This window comes from Myotis daubentonii, chromosome 10, assembly GCF_963259705.1.
Source record: "Myotis daubentonii chromosome 10, mMyoDau2.1, whole genome shotgun sequence".
NCBI classification, from domain to species: domain Eukaryota; kingdom Metazoa; phylum Chordata; class Mammalia; order Chiroptera; family Vespertilionidae; genus Myotis; species Myotis daubentonii.
In genome coordinates, this window is record NC_081849.1 from 79,082,266 (window position 1) to 79,104,770 (window position 22,505).

General features: G+C 38.4%; 1 protein-coding gene across 1 annotated transcript in view; it reads left to right on the forward strand.

Annotated features, from left to right (window-relative positions):
- Positions 1–22,505, forward strand: part of BBS9 (Bardet-Biedl syndrome 9) — a 168,298-nt gene that overhangs the window by 63,332 nt on the left and 82,461 nt on the right. Inside the window, exons 6-9 of the mRNA XM_059711285.1 lie at positions 10,544–10,718; positions 19,028–19,112; positions 19,763–19,946; positions 20,589–20,718. Of these exons, the coding sequence (XP_059567268.1) occupies positions 10,544–10,718; positions 19,028–19,112; positions 19,763–19,946; positions 20,589–20,718 (574 nt within the window). The remainder of the gene's footprint in view (positions 1–10,543; positions 10,719–19,027; positions 19,113–19,762; positions 19,947–20,588; positions 20,719–22,505) is intronic.

Genomic DNA, 22,505 nt, shown 5'->3' on the forward strand with positions numbered 1-22,505 from the left:
CATTCATTCATGCAACAAATATTTACTGAGTCCTACTATATCCTAGGGACTGTTGCTGGTGTGAAGGTGTGGTGAATAAAGCATAAAGCCAGATCTCAAGGGGTTTCATGTGAATGTGGTGATATTGTCACATATGTTGGCCCACTTGGTGATCATTGGCCTCTTAGCGCTATAGTTTGACATGATATTTTACTTTTATGAGGGTTCAGGTGACTTGAAAAGGTAGATACTTTTGGAGCACCAACATATAAGGGGCTCTACTCAATGCTGTGAGCCAGACAATGAAAAAATAGGCTTATCTTCAAGGACTTTATGCTTTAATTATGGACCTTGGGGAGGTGAGAGAGATATGCCACATTAAGCTGTATCACTAGGAAAAATGTTAGTACTCATGGGGGTTGATGCAGGGTGTATTAAGAAAGAATAGAAGGAGAGTGGGCTCTCTATGTCTAAAGGGGATTGGAAAAGGTTTTGAAGTGGTGGGATTGGGATCCTGGGGGTTGAGGATGTGTGGAGGGATTTGTGAGGCTAAGAGGGGGAGGGGGGAATAGCATCTGAGGGGAACTGAGCTGGACTAACACACATGCTCCCCGAAGTATTTGGGGGTTGGGACTAGATGAGAAGGAGTAGTCAAAGCCCATTTAGCAAACACATTGAAGAGATTTTTGCATACCCAGCTCATTAGTTTATATTTATTTCTGGAGACAGTGGAGTACCTTTGAAGTTTTTGAGTGTGTTGACAACACTCTTACATCTATATATTAAGATATTTACTTTCTTATATTTGAGTTATGACTTTATTAAAGATAATAGAGGCCCAGTTATGGATTCATGTACCTGTGGGGTCCCTTGGCCTGGCCTGCGCCCTCTCACAATCCGGGACCCCTCAGGGGATGTCAGAGAGCCGGTTTTGGCTCAGTCCCCATAAGCCAGGCAGAGGGACCCCACCAGTATACGAATCTGTGCAGTGGGCCTCTAGTATGCATATAAGATCTTTGATTAATCTCTTCCTGCCCTCCTCCTCCTCCCTTTTCTCTGAGATTCATCCGTCTGTTTCATGTTTCCATGCCTGTGGTTTCACTCCTGCGTTGAGCGTCTTTCCCCTGGTGTTCAGGGCAAATCATAACTACCAGCTGGTTGACCAGTTGCTTAGGCTTTTATATATATAGATGGTATTTTAACTACTCCTTTTAGAAGAATCCAAGGAAACTTAATAGACCAAATAATGGTTACATGGCACATTGAACTTTGTGATAAGAATTGACAGTGGCGGAAGTTTAAAATCACCTATGTCATTATCCCTAACTCATTTTGATTTGCTGTTTAAAATTGTATGAGTTTAGATAATGTTAGACCTCAGCTGAGGACTTCCTGACTTTAGTTATTTTTTTCAAAACTTAATTTAATTGGTTGTAGTGAGTTCAGTGGTTTTTTTGTTCCTTCTTTTGATAAACTGATGATTTTTGGATTAAGAGTGTTAACAGTATATAGAAAGCATATATTTAGCTTTTGGAGATCTTGCTTTATGGGACTGGTAATATTTCAAATGAAGAATATTTGTACACAATGAAGAGATATTTAATCATTTTTCTGTTTTTTGATGTTTCTGGGGTGGAGTTTGGATTTCTTATCACAATTGGTTGTTACGTTGAAAAACTTACCTGACTTTGAAACTAGTTTTTTAAAAACAAAATTATATGCCAACATTATATTCACCCATTAAGACTTTTTCTTTTGGATGAGATAGAAGAAAAGGAATGCTAATAAGTAATGGCTCTTCTGTATAACATCTGTCTTGTCTTTGTCACTTAGGGTCACTCTGCAAAAACATCCACAAAAGAAAGGCTGAGGGAAGAAGGTGAATATGTGTGTGTTGGGGGAGGGTGCGGAGGCAGGGAGAGCTCATTCCCAGGTAGGGCTTTCTGGCTCACTCACTGTACATACACTTCCTTAGAGAGCTCAGAAGTCCTCATGTCAGGGGAATTGTCGTTTGAGTAAAGTGAACTTAAGGTAGGCGGAAAATCATCTTGAATAGCCAGCAGTTCACACAGACCTAAGTTTTGAGAGATTTTTTTTTTATAGTTCTTAACATCTTAAAAACCCTTTGCTTGCTTGGCCTGTGTGGCTCAATGGTTGAGCGTTGACCTGTGAACCATGAGATCACAGTTTGATTCCCAGTCAGGACACATGCCTGCGGGCTTGTGTGCGGTGTGCAGGACGCAGCTGATCAATGATTCTCTCATCATTGATGTTTCTATTTCTCTCTGTCTCCCTTTCCCTCTGAAATCAATAAAAATATATTTCTAAAAAAACACAACTCATTGTTTTGGCAAAAAGGGCGAATTTCTGATTATGTGTGTGCTTCTCACATTAAATTGTATCTTTTTTGCTTGGAAGGATGCTTTCCCCTTCAATTTTAAGTTTTTCACGCAATTTGGTGCACAGAGAATAGAGGGATCCAGTAATATCATTTACTTATCATTGATTGAATGCTTACCAGGTAGCAGGCAGTATGTAACATTTTTGTTGTATTTTATCATAGCAGCATCCTGTAATCTCATACCACAGCTTGACCAATGAGGAAACTGATAACGCTTTCAGGACAAAAATAACAATGTGGGAAATCTGGCTTCAGGTGCGGCTTTGCTGTCAGTTCTGAGAAGCATGCTACCTCTGCATCAGCAGCATCTCCCTTCCGCAACACCCGCCCCCACAGTTCACTGGCCTCTCTCCTCTCCAAACACAGTTGTCTCACACCCTGTCCAGTCTCTCGACACAGTCTGCTCTCTGCTTCTGCCTCTGATTGCCTGGCAAACTCTCCATCTGCAAGACCCAAGTGTTACATCAATGTCCTTGATTCTTCCAGATACTGTTTTTCTTTCTTTTCTTCTTAAAAATTGATTTTTAGAGAGAGAAGAAGAGAGAGGGAGAGGGAGAGAGAGAAGCATTGATGTGAGAGCAAAACATTCATTGGCCGCCCCCCTATGGAGGATTGAGCCCAAAACTCGGGCATGTGCCCTGACTGGGACTCAAACCGACCATGTTTTTTTTCTTCCAGGTAAAAAAAAATATTTTTTTTTAGTGTTGAAAGTATTACATATGTCCCCCTTCCCCTCACTGCCCTCTTCTTGCCTGCCCCCGTCCAACCGGCAACCTTTCAGGGCACAGAATGATGCCCAACCAACTGAGCCACGCTGGCCAGGGCCAGACACTGTTAATCATGCTCACATAGCCTTTAAAATTATTTTTAATATACCTCTGTTCTTACATTGTTGCAGAATTGAATTAACTCCCATAGCCACTAAAATTTCTGAGGGTAGATGATTATGTTTCTCCTAGCACAAACTAGGTGTACAGTGAATGTTTGTGGAATTTGTTGAATGGATGTGAGATCCAGAGAATGTTATCAAGACTTTCATGATATTTACATCTGACAAAACAATTTATCCAATATTTTGTGGATGCAAGTGATAATATAATATTCAGGGCTTTCTTTTAAACTCAACCTTGCATTCATATTGAATCCATTACATATGATGCTAATTTAATGAATGGCTATGATTTCTTTGTAATATGTTATTAACCTTGTTCACAGTTTAAGGGGGGAAATCGTGATAAATAGCTTGGTGTGGAACACACACTAGTGGTCTTTGTAGGGCTATTAAAGCTCCTATGAAAATGAGACACATTAAAATGTCAAAAGGCAAGTTCATAGGAAGAGTTAGTAGGTAGACTCAGTTTTTATTTTCTTGAGTTTTTAAAGTAATTAGTTTCATGAAGTTATTTATTGGGGTAACACTTGAATAATGGTTGAGAATTTGTGTACTTTTTCCCTGGTAATATTTTAAAATATTAGCTATTTAGCTCAACACATGTATTCTATTTATTGATTTACTCTGTTTGCTTAGGGCTTTAAATTTTGTTTATTTATAACTAAAGTTTTAAGCTTAGAGTCTACTCAAATATTGCATTATTATTAGGCATGAATTACTTTTAGAATGTTCAAATGAAATAGAATTATGAGGAAGAGGATCATAAGAAAGAAGCTAGCTATTTTTATTCAATTAATTACCAATTATTAAGCATAGCCAAATTGTAGCATGAATCTCAAACCAATGGTGCTAGTTTTATTCGTATGACAAAATGAGAGAAAAAGTGTGAAAATGACATTTATGGCAAATTTACAATCCTGAAAGCTCTAGAAATCCATCTACCATTTGTTTTTAAGTAAGTCTGTGTTGAAATCCTACTCTGAACATTTTTATGTCCTTGCTCACAGCAAACATGTTGTATCACTTTTGAGTTAGGTTTGCAATAAAGATTAATGAGTTAGTGTTTCACTTTTTATGTAACAACAACAAACATTTTCCCGAGCGTGTGTAAAAGTGGCGGAAGTCCCACAGACTTTTGGACTCTTCTGTTCTCCTGTATCGGTCTCCCGATGCTTCCTGTCTGCCTTGCCCACTACCTATACAGCTGTTTCTCATGTGCTTCTCAGACTTGGAGGAAGACCAAGTACGTGTGACAGCTGCATGCTGAGCTGCGATCTATGCTTGGCCACAGGTCACGTTTGCATTTCTTCACTTGTGTTTCTACTCGTTGTGTAAAAGAAATACGAGCAGAGAGAGATTCTGAACGCATGCAGCGTGCTGCGTAATGGCAGCCTTCTTCTGTGTGTGCCGCTCCACTTACTCTGCTGCACTGATTCTCCAGAGAGTCGGAGGAAACGGTATTCAGGACTGAGCCTTGGTGGGGCCTGCGTTGCTATAATCATGAATGATGGGAAATGCTCTGGGTCATGCATGGGAGAAAGGACTGGGCGCGCGCGCACACACACACACACACACACACACACACACACACACACACACACTGCTCTATACCATGTTAGTGAACAGATTATGATTTAGTAGAGAAAACTGTTAATCTAGCAGTCAGTTCAAGATGTAGTTGACGACCAGTTCATGCATATGCATCATGTTAATGCTCTGACTACATGATATTTTAACACCAGGAAACGAGACACACTATTTAATAAATATTCATGTCATAAGGCTGCCCTAATAGAACTTTCCCGCCTTCATCCTCCAGCCTCACAGGCACAAACATTTTTCTTTGCCTTTGAAAATGAAAAATACTGATTTCCAAAATCCTTCCAAAATGGTTTTGGTAGGTTCTTTCTCTAATTGTTCCTAGATCTTGCAAATCAAAATGGTAATTTTTCTTTCATCATGGTCTTAACCACTGGATATAAACATCCAGATTCAAAATTCTGATGAAATCTCTACCCTTTCTTATTATTTCAGCGTTAAAAGATATTTTCTCCGTATAGTGTAGGCATACTTTTGAGTAGACATACTTTTTGAGTAAGCATCATTAAGATATTGTCATCTTTTCAATCAGTTGCTTTTACATTTCACGCCCATTCACTGGATCAAGTCTAATTGCCTCTGCTTGCTTTTCTAATATGTTCCTTTTCTCTCCCAGAAATTTCCTCTGTTTTTACCTTTGACCCCTGTTCATTCCTCCTATCTTTTTCAGTCTAGGATACATCCTACCTCTATTATGCAACCTTTCCCAGGAAATTCAGCGTCATTAAGCTCTTAGCTTTTCTGTAGTAGTTAATCTGTTTCACTTCATTTAGATTGTCTATGTTAACTTGTGTTATTTTAAAAAATGGATTTAGTGTGGCATAATGGAGCCTTCCAGGGAACATGGGTGGTAAATGGAGCCAGATAGATTCCAATTTGAGTACTAGCACTGTCATTTTCTAACTTTTTGGGCATTAGGCAAATTATCTAAGCTTTGTGGGTTTCACTCTTCTTAAGTGTAGAATGGGACAATTGTCCACCTTTTAGAGTTACTAAAGAGTATAGCTAACAGGCTGGGTAAATGTTTAGCTCAAAGGCAGGACTATAACAGGTGCTCAGTAAATGGCAGTCGTCGTTACTATTGCTGTGGTTCTATATTTCTCCTAATATCATCCTGAGCTGAGCCTGTGGGAAGGTATCGTTGAGTGTGGTTCACAGCGAGGTCATGTAAATAGCTCCTGAAATCCCATCACTGTTGTGGAGGCTTCCTGTTGGCTCTGTTCTATCAGAACGAACCTCTCAGGGCTTCTCTGGCCCATTCTTTCTGTTCCCATTATCTGTAAGGGGAGCCTCTGGTATGTATCCTGAAGCAGCTTCCAGCACAGCGAGTTGAAGGATTTATTTTTGAGTAATGTTTTGGATTAATCCCTACATTTTTCTAAACGTCAGCAGCCAGGATTGTAATAAATAAAGCATTTTTCACTTACTTCAAATGCAATCTGTGAAACTCACAGAATAAAATCTCAGCCAATCAAGCAGATGAGTACATTATTTTGTCTAGCTCACTTCAGCTCAGCAGACATCTATTATCATATCTCCTATCTCCAGGCATTTCATCGTTGTTGGATTTACAAAGGTGAATAAGATTTGGCTCCTGCCTGTGAGTGAGAGACATAAAAACTGATCATTTCAATTGATAATTAGTAGTTAGGAGGAGGTAAGGATAGGATCACAGATAGAGGGTGTCTGAGTGGGAAAGAGAAGGCTTCTAGGAAAACATGACCCTTAGCCTGTGATGTCTATCAGAGGAAAAATGGAATGATCCACCTGATTCAGGGACAGAGATCCAACTTGAAGAGCTTCAGTATTTATGGAAATTTATTGCCTGCAAAGTTCACAGATGGGATTGACTCCAAGTGGCTCAACCCGTGTCCTCATGGCCCTGTCTTAACTGTGCCCATGTAAAAGTCAAATGGCCTCCATGGCTCCAGACCTGGTCCCCTCACACATTGCTCCCCAAGGGGGAATAGTAAGTTTCTCTCCAGTTCCAGCTCAATGTAAGGATTTAGTTTTTCTCATTGCCCCTGAACCAATCACTGTGACTAGTGGGATACTAATTGGTTTTCATAAGTCAGGGTCTACCCTCAAGCTGAGAATAAAGTCAGTATCATTCAAACCTCATGGCTAAAGATGAGTGGAGAGGGGAATGCATGACCAGGAGGCAGCCAGCAAATGTTTTCTAGACCAGGGGAAGCAAATGGAAAGAGTCTTTTGGGGAAGGTAATAATACAAGCAAAAGCAAGGAAGCGTGCTCCATCATAGTGCATGTGGGAAATAACAAGCAGTTGAACATGCATTATGAGACTTTGAAAATAATTGTAAAATAATAATGCAATGGTATATTTGGATCTAGTTGCCGTACATTATTTCATTTCATTCTCACAACAACTAAGGAAGAAATGCCATCTTGTAGGTAAAGAAATTTGAGCCCGCCCTGACAGGTTTGGCTCAGTGGATAGAGCGTCGGCCTGGTGAGTGAAGGGTCCCAGGTTCGATTCCAATCGAGGGCATGGACCTTGGCTTCGGGCACATCCCCAGTGGGGGCTGTGCAGGAGACAGCTGATCAGTGTTTCTCTCTCATCGATGTTTCTAACTCTCTATCCCTCTCCCTTCCTCTCTGTAAAAAATCAAAATATATTAAAAAAAAAAAGAACCAGTCCCTCCAAAAAAAGAAATTCAGAGGAATTAAAAAAAAGAAAAGAAAAAAAGAAATTTGAGCCCAAGTTCACAGCTAATAATTGGTGGAGCTGGACTTAAACCCAGGTTATCTGACTTTAGAGGCAGCCCACATGGATATTACAGTATATTAAGTACTCTCTTCTTTATTGCTAGAGTTTCAGAAATAAGACCTCTATATACCATGCTAAGAAGGTCTGTTTTCTCTGAGACTCAAGTTTTCTTTAAGCTCTAACTCTGTCATCCCATGGTAAGGCATTGGTTCTCAAATTTTGGCATTCATCACATAGTCTTGAGGCTATGATTGCTGAAATATGATTGCTGGGTCCTAACACCAGGTTTAGTAGATCTGATTTAGTAGATCTAGGGTGGGACCCTAGAATTTGCATTCCTAAGAAGTTTCTAAAGGAAGCTGATTGCTGGTGTCTGGGAGCCACACTCTGAGGACCACTTGTTTGAGGTCTTTGGGAGGCTGAAGGTTTGTGGTTCAGTGATATTCAACATATTGAAATGATGCTTGGAAATACACATGCTTTCCCCTCATATTCTTTAATACTACCCATCTGAAGAGTATATTTGGTTTCAGCAATATCCTCCCCCAAAGGTCAAGGTCATTGCATGTGTTTCATTGATTGGATTTCTCCTCTCTCTGATTTTTGACTTATTAAAACGAGATTTATTGCTCTTCTAGGTCTCACTCAGTTCCTAATGCTCAGTTCCCCCGTGAGTGTTAAAAAGTACATTTGTGTACAAAAGACATAAATTTAAATGCTTTATTTTATGGGTTACATTTTTAGAATAAATAATTTAAGTGTCAGAAAAAGTAACATGAACTTTCATATTTCCACCATCTAGCGTCAACAGTTGTAGATGTATATACATGTGTATACACACATTTTTTTGATGAACCATTTTAAAGTAAGTTACAGATCTTGTGGCACTTTGCCCATAAACACTACAGCACACATTGCTCAGGAAGAGCATTCTCTTACGTAGTCACAATTCCAGGATCACGCTAAAGAAAATTAACAGCAATCCCTAATGTTATCTAACCTGTAGTCATATAACAATTTCTGCAATAGTCCCAGTGTCTTCTCTATCAGGATCCAATCAAGGGAAACTAAATCCTAAGACTCAGCAATGCTGCATGGACCTTTAGGCTCAGATGCATTCTGTGTTATTTAATGACAGGTTTGATTGCTTTAACCAAGGCCCAGTTTAATGATGGCTTAAATAAGGAAGATGTTTATTTCTGTCATATTTAACCACCTGGAGATCAAGTGATCCAGGGCTGATAGGGGAGCTTCCATTTTCGAGGCCAAGATAGCTGTTCCAGCCCTACCACCATGCTGGGAAGAGGGGAGGGAGTGCATACTCCGTCTTTTTAAGGGCATGTTTGGATGTTGTATATATCACCTCAGCTCCCACCTCATTGGCAGGAACATAATCATATGATGCATCTGTGTTAGAGGCCTGGAAATGAAGGCTTTATTCTGGATGGCCACGTGTCTAGTGATAATTCAGGTATAAAAAGAAGGATGACTACTAGGGCAGCAGTTAGCATCTCTGCCACAAGTTCTTTTTTCAAATGACTGAGCTATTCCAAATGATATTAAAATCCATTTAATTACTCCAAGTACATTACAATATGACATTTGTCTTTTTGAACTATATAGGTTCAGCGTAATTGCTCCTACGCTGAGTTCAGAATGTTATTTATTAAAAACTATTTTATAGATGTTCTGTCTTTTGTTGTTGTTGTTGTTGTTGTTGTTGTTGTTGTTGTTAGGGCATAGCTTCCACTGCTGATAGCTGTCACTGTCTTCACAATTTTCTCATGTGCTTTTTCTTTGCTCTGGGCTGGGAAAGCAGGTAACAGTAACTATCATAATAAAGCTATGATTTAGTGTGTGTTCCACATGTGCTGTCCGGTACATCTTACCTCTGACTTTGGAGCTCTTATACAAATATAAGAGCTGAAGCTCCCGGTTGTCAGGAACCCCTTCATGAGAACTGCCTTGTTAGAACCACACTTAAAATATGAATCGGTGCCCTGAGTGAGATCTGGGGATCTACCTGGGGAAGGTTTGCATGATTTTCATTACAAAGACTTTGCAGCATCTTTTTCGATGCTTCTGAAGCATTTTATACTTTCTTTGCGGGGTGCAGATGGTGGGCTTGCTAAATACTTAAGTTCTCCATGGATGAAGGACTCATTGCCTAATAGATCTCTGTGAATACATTTGTATAGCATCCATACACAAACCCATAGCTCTTTGGAAACCTTTAACAAGCATAGTAAATATTAGATTTTAAAAGCTTGGACTCCAAAGCCTACCATACATCATGAATGAATCTGAACCTGGCTGGTGTTGCTCAGTGGTTGAGCATCGACCCATGCACCAGGAGGTCATGGTTCAATTCCTGGTCAGGGCACATGCCCGGGTTGCGGGCTTGATCCCTACTAGGGGGTGTGCAGGAGGCAGCCGATCAATGATTCTCTCTCATCCTTGATGTTTCTATCTCTTTTTTCCTTTCCCTTCCTTTCTGAAATCAATAAAAAAAGATATATATATATATATATATATATATATATATATATATATATATATATATGAAAGTATGAGGCTGACCTATTATACAGACAAATAGCCTTGTACAGAACAGCTGTTGTATTTCTGATTTTGGGAAAACTGGTATCTTGCAGAGTCATGCTTGCTCTTAGGGGTTATCTTGAGCAAAGATTTTAGCACACAGTAAATGAAAATAAATGTATGTAAAATTATAGACATCTGAATCCTTTAAAAATTGGGAACTGTATATATACTGATATATAATAATCTGATAGCTTCAACAGTTTGTAATTTAAAGTTTAAACTGCTCATTTTACCGCTTGGGAGAAAAAATGAGCTATGACATATTTGTGGCAGATAGGGATAAATTATAACCAGGATTTTTAAGAACAGGTCACCTACTTCCCTCTAATTCTTCTTTAGGTCGAGATTTAATTTGTATCCAGTCAATGGATGGGATGCTGATGGTGTTTGAGCAGGAAAGCTATGCCTTTGGGAGGTTTCTCCCTGGTTCTCTCTTGCCTGGCCCCCTTGCCTACAGTTCCCGGACAGACTCCTTCATCACTGTCTCTTCCTGCCGACAAGTGGAAAGTTACAAGTAAGTTTGGATGTCCCACCTTAGAAATCAGCGTTTTGGGTGTGTATGTTGCTGATTCATTTTTTTTTTCCACAAAGAGCTAATATCACAAATTAAGAAGAGCCTGGTTGTTTTTTAATAAGATGAAATTGTGGTAACTTAGATTTTGCTACTTCCAGCTGTTTGATGGCCAGTGTCCGTGTCTGGCTGTAAAGGGATAGGAATGGCTATTTCAAAGAGAAAGCACTCATGGACATGGACAATGGTGTGGTGACTGCAGGGAGAGGGGAGTGGGTGGAAGTGAAAGAGAGGGTGTATGGGGGATAAATGGTGATGGAAAAAGGTAATAAAATAAAGAGGGGAAGACCATAGAATTAAAAAAAATTACTATTTGACAAGTTGTTTTCTTTTTTTATAGGATTAAATGTGTGTCATGTTGCCACCCTATAGAAAATGCTCAATAACTCTTGGGACTGTTCCCTGAATTATAAATAATAAAACACAGGGTCAGTGGAAAAAGCCTCATACAAAGATGCATATATGGAATTATTTTATAACAACAACAACAAAAAAGAATGTATGTGTACATAGGGAGAATACTGGCAAGAAATACAAGTGTTTTTATGAATGTTTATAAGAGAACAATTCATAATAGAAGTGAATGACCCTATGAAAACAGTTTATACTTTTTGCTAGAAATTTTTATTGGTGGTGTTGACTTGTGTTCAGAGAGACACCTTTTCTCTTCCATCAGCTACATTTCAATAAAAATGAAGGTTTTGAGTTTTTGGATGTTTTTTTTTGTTGTTTTTTTTTTGTTTAATCCTCACCACCTGAAGTAATTTTTTCCATTGAATTTTTAGAGAGAGAGGAAGGTAGGTAGTGGGGGTTGGGGGGAGAGAGAGAGAGAGGAAGAAAGGGAAAGAGAGAAACAGAAACATGGATGTGAGAGAGACACATCAATTGGTTGCCTCCTGCACATGCCCTGACTGGACGGGATGGAACCTGCAACCCAGGCACGTGCCCTTGACGGGGAATTGAACCCATGATCCTTTGGTTTGTGGGCTGGTGCTCTACCACTGAGCCTCACCGGCCAGGGCTGGAGACTGTGTATTTTTGTTGTTGTTGGAAAGGGGAATGGGGAAAAGAAAGAAATCCATGCTGGGAAAAGAAATAGATTTGGAGACTTACAGTATCTTCAATCACTTTTTTTATCTTACTAACGGCAACAGTTAGAACTTCAAATGTCCAAGCCACACTTCATTATAGCTTTTCGGTATTATTTTTGGCCGCCCATTTACCCAAGGCAGGAAGAAAATATAAATTAATCAGACAACACCTGTACATTTTGTCTTCAAGTTTCAATATTATGTACATAGCAAAGCAATGCAGTTTTCCCTCCCTAAGTGCCTTTTGTGAATTATTGTCAAGGCATCTAGGATTCAAAACTCCGAAAAAAGGCAAATGCTTGTGACTAAACAGCAGTTAACTGACGCAGGCAGTGCATTATTGTGTCACATTCCTTCTGTAACTCCTGTGGCTCTTGTCCAAAGGAGATGAATGAGTTGTGGCATTGCTACTGTTAATAAATAAAATATTAGAGTTATCTTGAAAGGCTGAGAAAAATATCTGTATAATACATTCAAGCCTGTCACAAGTAAGCATTATTGAGGAGATCTGCTTTTCAGCTTTCCACCCAGTTGTGTGTCTCAACTCTTGCCAAGGAGCGATACTGGCGGTGCCTCACAAGGGTCACCGCACGGAGACGCGAAGGCTCCCTCACTTACTCTTTGAGACATGTGCATAGGGATTCATTTGGTAATAACTCCAGGAGTCGCTGGAGGAGGGAGCAAGGCGTAGGGTTCCTTAATGTGTAACTGTAATCCCACAGGCGCTCACACTGTTTTAAGTGTGGTGATTCAGTCTATTAAACTCACCTGCATCTAGGGCTGAAAAACGCACATGTTTTATGTGGGTCTTTTATAATGATACAAATGCATGGGATATGGGATTATTGTGAAATGATGACAATCAAGAGGGTTTATGCCATTAAGTAGTATGTTGTATTTCTATATGCTTTCAAGTTTAATAGATAAAATTAAATGATAATCATGGGTGCAATTTAGGATGGGAGAAAGCGTGAAAACGGCAGGTTCTTTTGAGATTTCACTAAATATCTTTGTAATCAGTTAACAGAATGCCATCAGTTAGTATAAAAAGCGTCATTTTCATTTTCCCCCCTGAGTTTAATTTCAAACTTTAACAAGAATGAAAAAAATAAATCATCAAGGTTGAGAAAATAGGAGTGATGAGAAAACATGGTAGATGTTTAAGAAACAATTTCACTTATAAGAATTAACTAAGAATTTTGGTAAAATGTTTCCTACAAGAAAGTGTGTAGGACAATTGTTTTAAATTGTAGGGGGGAAAATGGAAAAGAACCTAAGTGATCAGAGTAGAAGATCAGATAATTAAATGTCCATATATCATTTTCATTTTTGCTCCTGATGTTTGATTATTTTAAAACAAGCTCAGTTATGTTCTATGAGGAAGTAGGGAAGGCCATGGGTCTCTGACTTCAGTGCGCATAGAGTCACCTGGGAACCCTGTCATAAAATGCATGTTTGCAGATTCCCAGTCCCCAACACTCTAGATTTTGATTTAGTAGTTTTGGGAAAAGTCCCAGAAATTGTCATTGCAGACACACGCTCCAGGTTGGATTCTAATTCAGGGACACACGTTGAGCATTGTTTTTCTTTTTTGAAGTGAGAGAATTATTTGCCTTTTTTGGAGAGGGTAGCTTAGGTACCACTATTCTTTTGGCCATATTTATCAAAACTTTGAATCATTTTTATTTTTAAAAATATTTTCATTGATTTTAGAGAGGAAGAGAAAATGAGAGAAGAAACATCAATGATGACAGAGAATCACTGATCGGCTGCATGCCCCCTCCTGCACGCCCCACACTGGGGGTCGAGCCCACAACCCAGGCATGTGCCCTGACCAGGAATTGAACCATGACCTCCTGGTTCATGGGTCGACACTCAACTGCTGAGCCATGCCGACTGGTTGAATAATTTTTAATTCTCTTTTTCTTTCCTTTCTTATCAGAGTCATTCAGTCAGTAAATCCTGACCTTTCTATATTTTTTTTCCCTTTCTTCAGCCATTGTGGTCCCATTGGCATTTAGGCTTTTATCTTTTCTCTTGGATTTATGATTTTCTTACCTCTAGATTTTAGAGTCCTTCTTATAGCTATTTTTTAAAACCACCTCTCTAAGCCAGAATTTTTGTTTCTTATTAAAAAAATCCAAATTTTCTTATATTGAAATTTAGTGCTCTTCATAATCCAGTACCATTTTACCTCTATTATGTTGACTTTCAGATTTGGAAGGGACTTTTAAAGGCAACTCGTCCAACTATCCTCTTTTTTTTACCTCCTAGATATATTTTTGCCTAAAACACTGCTTTTTGCACAGTATCATATATTGTCTTCCTGTACTGTGCTGAGATGTTCCAGAGGATGTCTTGAATTATCAGGTTCCTGAGAGCAGACTGTGCCTTAAATATCTGCTCACTGATGGAATAATTTGGTTTATTGGTTCATTCATTCATTCATTCATTCAGAAGACATTTTTCAAGAGGCTTCTATGTGCCACACACTGTGCAAAGTACAGGAAATGCAAAGTCAAACAAGACCTGTCTCCTGTCCTCAAGCTGTAAGCACGTGGGGGAGGTAGCAAATCCATGGGCTGTTTCAGTTCACAGTGATACAGGCTATGGCGGACCTGTGCACAGGATGCGGAGGAGGCCTGCAGGTGGGACCTCAGCGGAGAGTTGGATGTAGGGAGGCTCCCTGAAACGTCTTTGCCATACGTTACATCTTTCTCTCCTCTGTGCTCAACACTTCACGGCACCCTAAGAGTGGCTTGTGGTTCATTGTAAGAAGACAATAGGCTTTAAAATATTTTAAACTGTCTTTTTTGAATTTAATGGACAATATTGTGAAAAGAAGATTGTGTTCTTCACCAGTCTTAGGCTCTTGTCAAATGAAAATATTTGGGGTTCTCCATATATGTCCAGGGCTTTTCTCTCTTGCCCGTGCTGTACTCTGCCTGGAATGCTTTTCCTTCCTTCTTTGCATATGAAAATAATTTCTGGAAGCCTCCCTGCTCCCCTTCAGTTCTGTGACCTGGCTCTCCAAGTCACATCTCCTCCTTCTCAATTTAGAATAGTTTTCCACTGCTTTCTCAAGTACTGTTTATGCTTCCACTGATATTACATATTTGCTTGTTTTTCTTCTTGACTGAGCTAAGTGATCTTTGATGGCAGGGATTTCTATCCTCTGAAGTGCCCAGCATTGTACTCTGTTGAAAGTAGGTGTTTAAGAAGAACTTGATGAAGGAGTGAAAAGTTTGTAAGGAATGTTTCTGTTTTGTTACTGCCTTCTTTTAATGAAAATGATTCCCTCTGGCACAATCAAGAATGTTTTAGCTATAGTTGAAAAGGAACAGTGTAAGGCTCTGTACCCAGAGCTTTCCATTTCTAGTGGAGTTCCCTGAATTAAATATAAAGGTTTCAAAATCTCCTGTTATCCTTTGAGGTGCCAACTATGTTTCATTTGAAAATAAATGATTGTGGAGGGTTTACTTTTGTACTCTGTGACACCTCAGTCCATATTTTAGCTCCTTGCCACTGTTTTTACGATGTGTTACAGAAGAGCACTGAATTATGTGTTTGAGTTTGTCATTGGTGCTCCACAGGACCCATTAAGCACTTGTGGTTATTGGGCCAAAAAGCACCACCGTTCATCTGGACCTGCTGTATTTGTGATTACTGCCTCTCTGTTCTGAGAAACATGTATGATGCTCTTTCATGGAATCTTATTACATTGGGCCAAATTATTCTTCAGCAGTCTCAACAAGGGAATCTTTTAAAAAATATTTTATTGATTGATTGATTCAGAGAGGAAGGGAGAGGAAGAAAGAGATAGGAACATCAATGATGAGAGAGAATCATTGATCGGCTGCCTCCTGCATGCCCCCGACTGGGGATCAGACCGGCAACCTGGGCATGTGCCCTGACTGGGAATCGAACTGTGACCTCCTGGTTCATAGGTCAACACTCAACCATTGAGCCACACTAGCCAGGCTAGGACTCTTATTCTTTAGCTTATCTCACTGGACACTTGAATGGTAAGGAAAAAAAATCCAAGTGTTTTCTTTATTTCAGAATTTCCAAGTCTGTTTAGAATTCTTTGGTTTTGGTTTGCATTTCCATGTACATTATTGGTCACAGTTAAGAGGATAAGGAAGATCCATAAACTAGATGCTATTATAAGTTTGTCATCATCTAAATTTACTGCCAGCTACGTTTAGTAATAAAATTCTCTTCTGAGTCGTCTTCCAGGAAGAGAAATGACCTGGATTTGGAAATCAGGAGTCAATTTTGGCTGGGTCTCTGCCTGCTGTTTTGATGTTAATGAGGCCACTTTAGGGGCTCACTTATTCCTCAGATGAAATAATAACCCTTTGTAGTTATATAAGAAGCTTCAAACAGCTCCAAAGCTTTGGATTTTTGCAACCATCTCATTAATATCCATACCGTCCTCTGGTAGGTTGGTGTCTGCAGGAAATTAGCCACCTCTGTAATTAGCCGTCTAAGGTTAGAGCCATAGCAGGACCAGCTCTGGGCTCATGGCTATCACCGGTGCATACAGGTTCTGTTACCCTGAACTGGGAAGAGTAAAGCAATGCGATTTAGAGGGTGGGATGTGAGGTCTGTTTATTTGCACTTTGGAAGACACACAGACATTTTGAAAGGCAGTCTCAGTTGGTATGGAGACATTTGCTGCAGTTGCCTATGAGATTTTTTCGTCCAGTTTTACAAGCCTGAGATCGTTACCCTCCTACCTATTTTGTCTCCTTTCCCATGACTCAGTCCTCCTGGCCAGGCATCTCTCCTACACTGTGGTAGCCTTTCATGTCTCTTTCACTGGTGTGTGCCTTTGCTTGTGCTGTTCGCTTTGCCATAACACCTTTACCTTTTTTAAAACACACACATTTTTATTGATTTCAGAGAGGAAGGGAGAGGGCGAGGGAGAGAGAAACATCAATGATGAGAGAGAATCATTGATTGGCTGTTTCCTGCACACCCCACACTGGGGATCGAGCCTGCAACCTGGGCATGTGCCCTGACAGGGAAGGTGCCGTGACCTCCTGGGTCATAGGTCAATGTTCAACCACTGAGCCACACAAGCCAGGAACACCTTTGCCTCTTTACCAGCACAATGAGTTTTCACTTATTCTTTAAAATGTAGATTTCTCCTCCTAAACCAGTACCAAGAACATATATGTTCTTCCACTTTGATTTATGTTTCTGCTACCATGTTCCCTTGGTACTGCATGCATACCTTCCATTAGCACAGGTGTTCTAAGCTACATTTGTTTGTATAGGAATCTATACTACTTTGGGAGATCCTAATGAATATAGACCATGAGTATTTTTTCCATTGTCAATGCTTGTATCAGACCCCTGCTATATGTTTACTGAATGAATGAAATTCATACACATTAAGCTTCCGTATTAACTACAAGACTGTCTTTATGAATGTCTTGCAAAATCTCACTTAATTCATAGTCATTCTGCCTCCAACTGAAATTGGAGGCTTTTTACAAATGAAATATTCCTGATTGAGTAGGATGGTTTTAAAGCTGGTATATGATATATGAACACCACTGTACATTTTAGTGCTTATGTAGATATCTCACATTGCCTTCATTCAGGTCCTGGATGTTCACATGATCAGACATCTTTCTCTTAGACAATATGAGGTGTCTGAATATATCTTTTACTGATTTTCCTCTTAGCTATGGAAGAACAATGCAAGGAGTTCTGATTTGATAGTAGGGAAAAGAACCTATGAGCCTGAAGTTTCTTCATTTAGAGTGGGATTATTACTCTCATATACCAGTAATTAATGGGAAACAAGCAAAATAAACTCTCTTGGGTAAATTAATCATTTCTAAAGTGAATAATATTTATAAATTATTATTATTATTTTAAATATATTTTTATTGATTTCAGAGAGGAAAGGAGAGGGAGATAGAAACATCAATGATGAGAGAGAATCATTGATTGATTGGCTGCCTCCTGCATGCCCCCTACTGGGGATCAAGCCCGCAACCCAGGCATGTGCCCTTGACTGGAATTGAACCCAGGATCCTTCAGTCCACAGGCCAATTCTCTAGCCACTGAACCAAACCAGCTTGGGCCACAAATTATTTTAAAGAATGATTTGAGCTAAATGTTACTTTTGAAATAAAAGCTATGAAATGCTTATAGAAAGTAATAATGCCCATTATTGAGAACTTACTACATATCAAATAAACTGCTAGGTTATTGATCTATCTCCTTATATAAACCATTATCTGTCTGCTAATAAATGAGCACCTAATATATACCAGATACTATACTAGACACTATATTACTTTTCTTTTTAATCCTCTACCTCGGGATATTTTTTCCATTGATTTTATTTTTTTAAGAGAGAGTGAAGAGGAAGGGGGCAAAGAGAAACATCGATGTGAGAGAGACACATCAATTGGTTGCCTCTTGCACATGCCCTAACTTGGGCTGGGGATCCAGCTTTCAATCGAAGTGCATGCCCTTGACTGGGAATCAAACCTGTGACCCTTTGGTCCATGGGCCACTGCTCTAACCACTGAGAAAACTGACTAGGCTATATTACTTTTTAATTCTCTAAACAATGCCTGTGTCAGAGATTATCATTCCCATTTTATACATGGGGAAGATAAGACACAGAGTGTTTAACTTGCCAAAATTCACTCAACTACTAAGTGATTTAGCTGGGGCTTAGACTCAGTTCTTCTTGGTTCCATTGATTACATATTAATAATTTCTGCTGCATCCGGCTGCTTTCCATTATTTACATTTTTCTTCTATTTGGTGTTTTGGTGCTAGATCTTTCTTGAATATTGTTATTTGTCACATAAAATTTTAATGGAAATGCTTTGATAGTTGGCAGAGCTATATTCCCCATATTGAATTTTGGGACATATGGTTATAATTTCTTGACCATGACAGTTTTACATAGTCTTATGTCACAGTATAATTCAGTAAGAATTCAATCCTAAATTTTACAGTTTTTAAAACCAAGGTAAAAGTGGTTCATTAGGTTTATAGATTATGTGCTTTATTTACTTCTTTTTCTTGATCAGCTTTATTGAGGTTATGTGCTTTTAAAGTTTAAAATAATTTCTACTTTTAAACTCTAAAGTCATTTTCAATTATTTCATATCTTTCAAACAGGTACCAAGTACTCGCTTTTGCAACAGATGCCGATAAAAGACAGGAGACTGAACAGCAAAAACTTGGTTCTGGAAAAAGACTTGTTGTAAGGCCATATTTTTAAATATAAAAGTTTTAGCAATGTTACATTTATTTTGTTACTGATTTATTTTTATTTTTTTAAATTAAATTTTTTTCTATTTTTCAATTACAGTTGACATTCAGTATTATTTTATATCAGTTCCAGGTGTACAGTGTAGTGGTTGGACATTTATATAATTTACAAAGTGATACCCCGATACGTCTAGTACCCTACATGGCTGGCACCATGCATGGTTACAGTATCATTGACTATGTTCCCTATGCTGAATTTTACATTCCTGTGACTGTTTTGTAACTACCAACTTGTAGTTTTAAGCCTTTCATCATTTCCATCCAGTCCCTCACCCCCATCTGGCAACCATCAGTATCTATGAGTCTGTTTTGTTTGTTTCTTTATTTAATTCTTTAGATACCACATATAAGTGAAATCATACAATATTTGTCTTTCTCTGTCTGACTTATTTCACTTAGCATATTATCCTCTAGGTCCATCCATGTTGTCGCAAATGGTAAGATTTCATTCTTTTTATGGCCGGGTAATATTCTATTGTATGTATCTACCACATCTTTTTTATCCAGTAGTCTATGGATGGGTACTTAGGTTTTATTTATTTATTTTTTGCAACTAAATTGATCTTAGGTTTTCCTTTGCAGGTAGATTGGACTCTAAATATTGGAGAGCAAGCCCTTGATATATGTATTATGTCTTTCAATCAGTCAGCATCTTCTGTTTTTGTTCTTGGTGAAAGAAACTTTTTTTGCCTTAAGGATAATGGTCAGATTCAATTCATGAAGAAACTTGATTGTAGCCCAAGTTGTTTTCTCCCGTACTGCTCAGGTGTGTAGAGAGATTTTCTTTTATCTCTTCCATATGTCAGGGCTGTGCTATTTACACCAGAAACAGGCAAGCTCACATGCATATGAACATCTAGGAAAATACTTTTAAACTGAACATGTAATGGAAATTTTAACTTTGAAAGTTTGAATAGAAGTTTGATATAAAGCACACACTTGGGTTTGTCAGTCGTTTTACTTTGTACAAAAGGATTGTAGAATTGGCCCCAGGCGTACATTACTGCTTTCCAAAAGGAGGCTATTTACAATGATTCCAAGAGAACATCAGACTCCTCTATAAGCAGAATGGAGCAGAGTGATGCCTAATAGAATGACTTTTCTGTAGTGAATGCCCAGAAAATCATTAGCTTCAATGTGTTAAATATTAATGAAACTCATGCTTTCTAGATGAAATGCAAAAATATTGGCTAGTATCTGGTTATAGTTTCCAAGTCTTTAATTTTTTTCCTTTTAGATATTGGCAGCTTGAAGTTGAAAAATCATGTTTTATTACTTAAAAATCTTTGCGCATTAACATTAAGATATTATAATTAGTTTGTAACATAAATCCCCTAAAAGGGATATAATATACTGTTGCTAATGACTGTCTCCTTTTTATCCTTAAAAAAAAATTTTCACCCTACAGTTTCTGAAGGAACAATAAATACTTTGATTGGAAACCACAGTAGCCTGTTGCATATTTATCAGGACGTGACACTGAAGTGGGCCTCTCAGCTTCCCCACGTGCCTGTCGCAGTGAGAGTGGGCTCTTTACGGTAAGTGGTTTAATTTGACTTTTTTAAAAAAAGAGAATCTTAGTCAAGGAATTATTCCAAAGTTTTATAAAACAATGGCAAGTGATTTTACTAAAAAATGAATTTTACTAAAAAAGTGACATTGTAGTGTGAGTGTCAACAATGGAAATATTTTAAAATATAAGTTTTATTGGAGAAGAAGGATATAAAAATTCTTAATTAGAACAATTAATCATTTTTATTTGGTATTTTAGTGACATATCCTTTGTAAATTAAAGAATTCAAGAAAATAGTTTGCCTGAGAGATTATTATTATTATTTTTAACCCTCACCAGAGGATATGTTTTTTTATTCATTTTAGAGAGAGGGGGGGAAAGAGAAAGATAAATAGATATATATATATATATAGAGAGAGAGAGAGAGGAAGAGAGAGATGTGAGAGAGAAACGTCCATTGGTTGCCTCCCGTACTTGCCCCAACTGGGGATTGAACTTGCAACCTTTTGGTGTATGGGACAACGATTCAATCAACTGAGCCACCCAGCCAGGGCTAGGCTAGATTATTATTAATAATTTCTTCAAGCATTTGATGGGTTTCATTTGGAGATCCCTTATTGTTAGACTGTGAGAATGTTATACTTCAAAACTTGTTTCAGACTATGTCCAATGGTGCAGAATCACTAATGATTGTGTTTAAGACAGTTTAGATTTTAAATAAGGCCACTTTGCATTTAAAGTGAAAGACAAAAATTTGTATTTGAATATTAAATTCACAAAATTTATGAAAAGTGAGAGAAAGGAGATACCTAAGTGTGTAATTTAAAAAAAATTTTCAGTATAAAATGCAAGATCTCAGATTATGTTTGGGAATTGAAAATCTCGGTATATGTAGAGAAACACTTTTTATAAACTGTCTTAGGTTCCCAAATCTACTCAGTTCTGCTTATTATATCATTTTATTGAACATTTAAAAACCATATGTAGAATTCATCAGTGACATCTACAGTATCTGATCAGTGTGACTAATCACCCCAAATTAAGAGGTTGAATGTCATGCATCACATCGTGACAGTTTGGCGAACAACCATAGCCCCATAAGACTATTAATGGAGTTGAAAAATTTGTGTAGTTTAGTGACATTGTAGCTGTCATAACATTTAATGCAACCTAGGCCACGTTGAGTGACTGACCTGGAAGGAAAATATGAAGGCGGAAAATCATTGATGGTTATTGCTTGCCAGTCAGGCATGTCCATTCTGCCATAGTAACGATCTTGAAGAATAAGAACAACATGACAGAAACTGTTAAAGGAATCTGCTTCATTGAAGACAACAAGGCTAACAAAAATTCAGGGAGGCTCTGTGTTAGACAGAGAACCTTCTGATGACCAGACACAGACATGTAGCCCTTTCAGCACCATGGTGATCATGGCCAAAGCTAAAAGAGTGTTTGCGATGTTGAAAGAAAAGGCTGGACCTGATCACAGTGTCAAATTTAATGCTAGCTCTGGGTGGTTTAAATGATTCAAAAATCTTCATTCAAACTATGTATGGTATCAGATGGGTATTAGATTTATCAGGGGGATCACTTAGTAAGTTGTATAATGTCTAATCACTGGATTGTGTACCTGAAGCTAATATATGTCAACTGGAATTGGAAAATAAAATATTGTTTTAAGTGAAAAATAAAAGTAAAAAAGGTTTGATAATTAAAAAAAAAATCATAATCTATATATATAAAAAGCCAGCGACTAAGACACTGTAATGACCGGAGTGACTGGTCACTATGACGCCCACTGCGGCCAGCAAA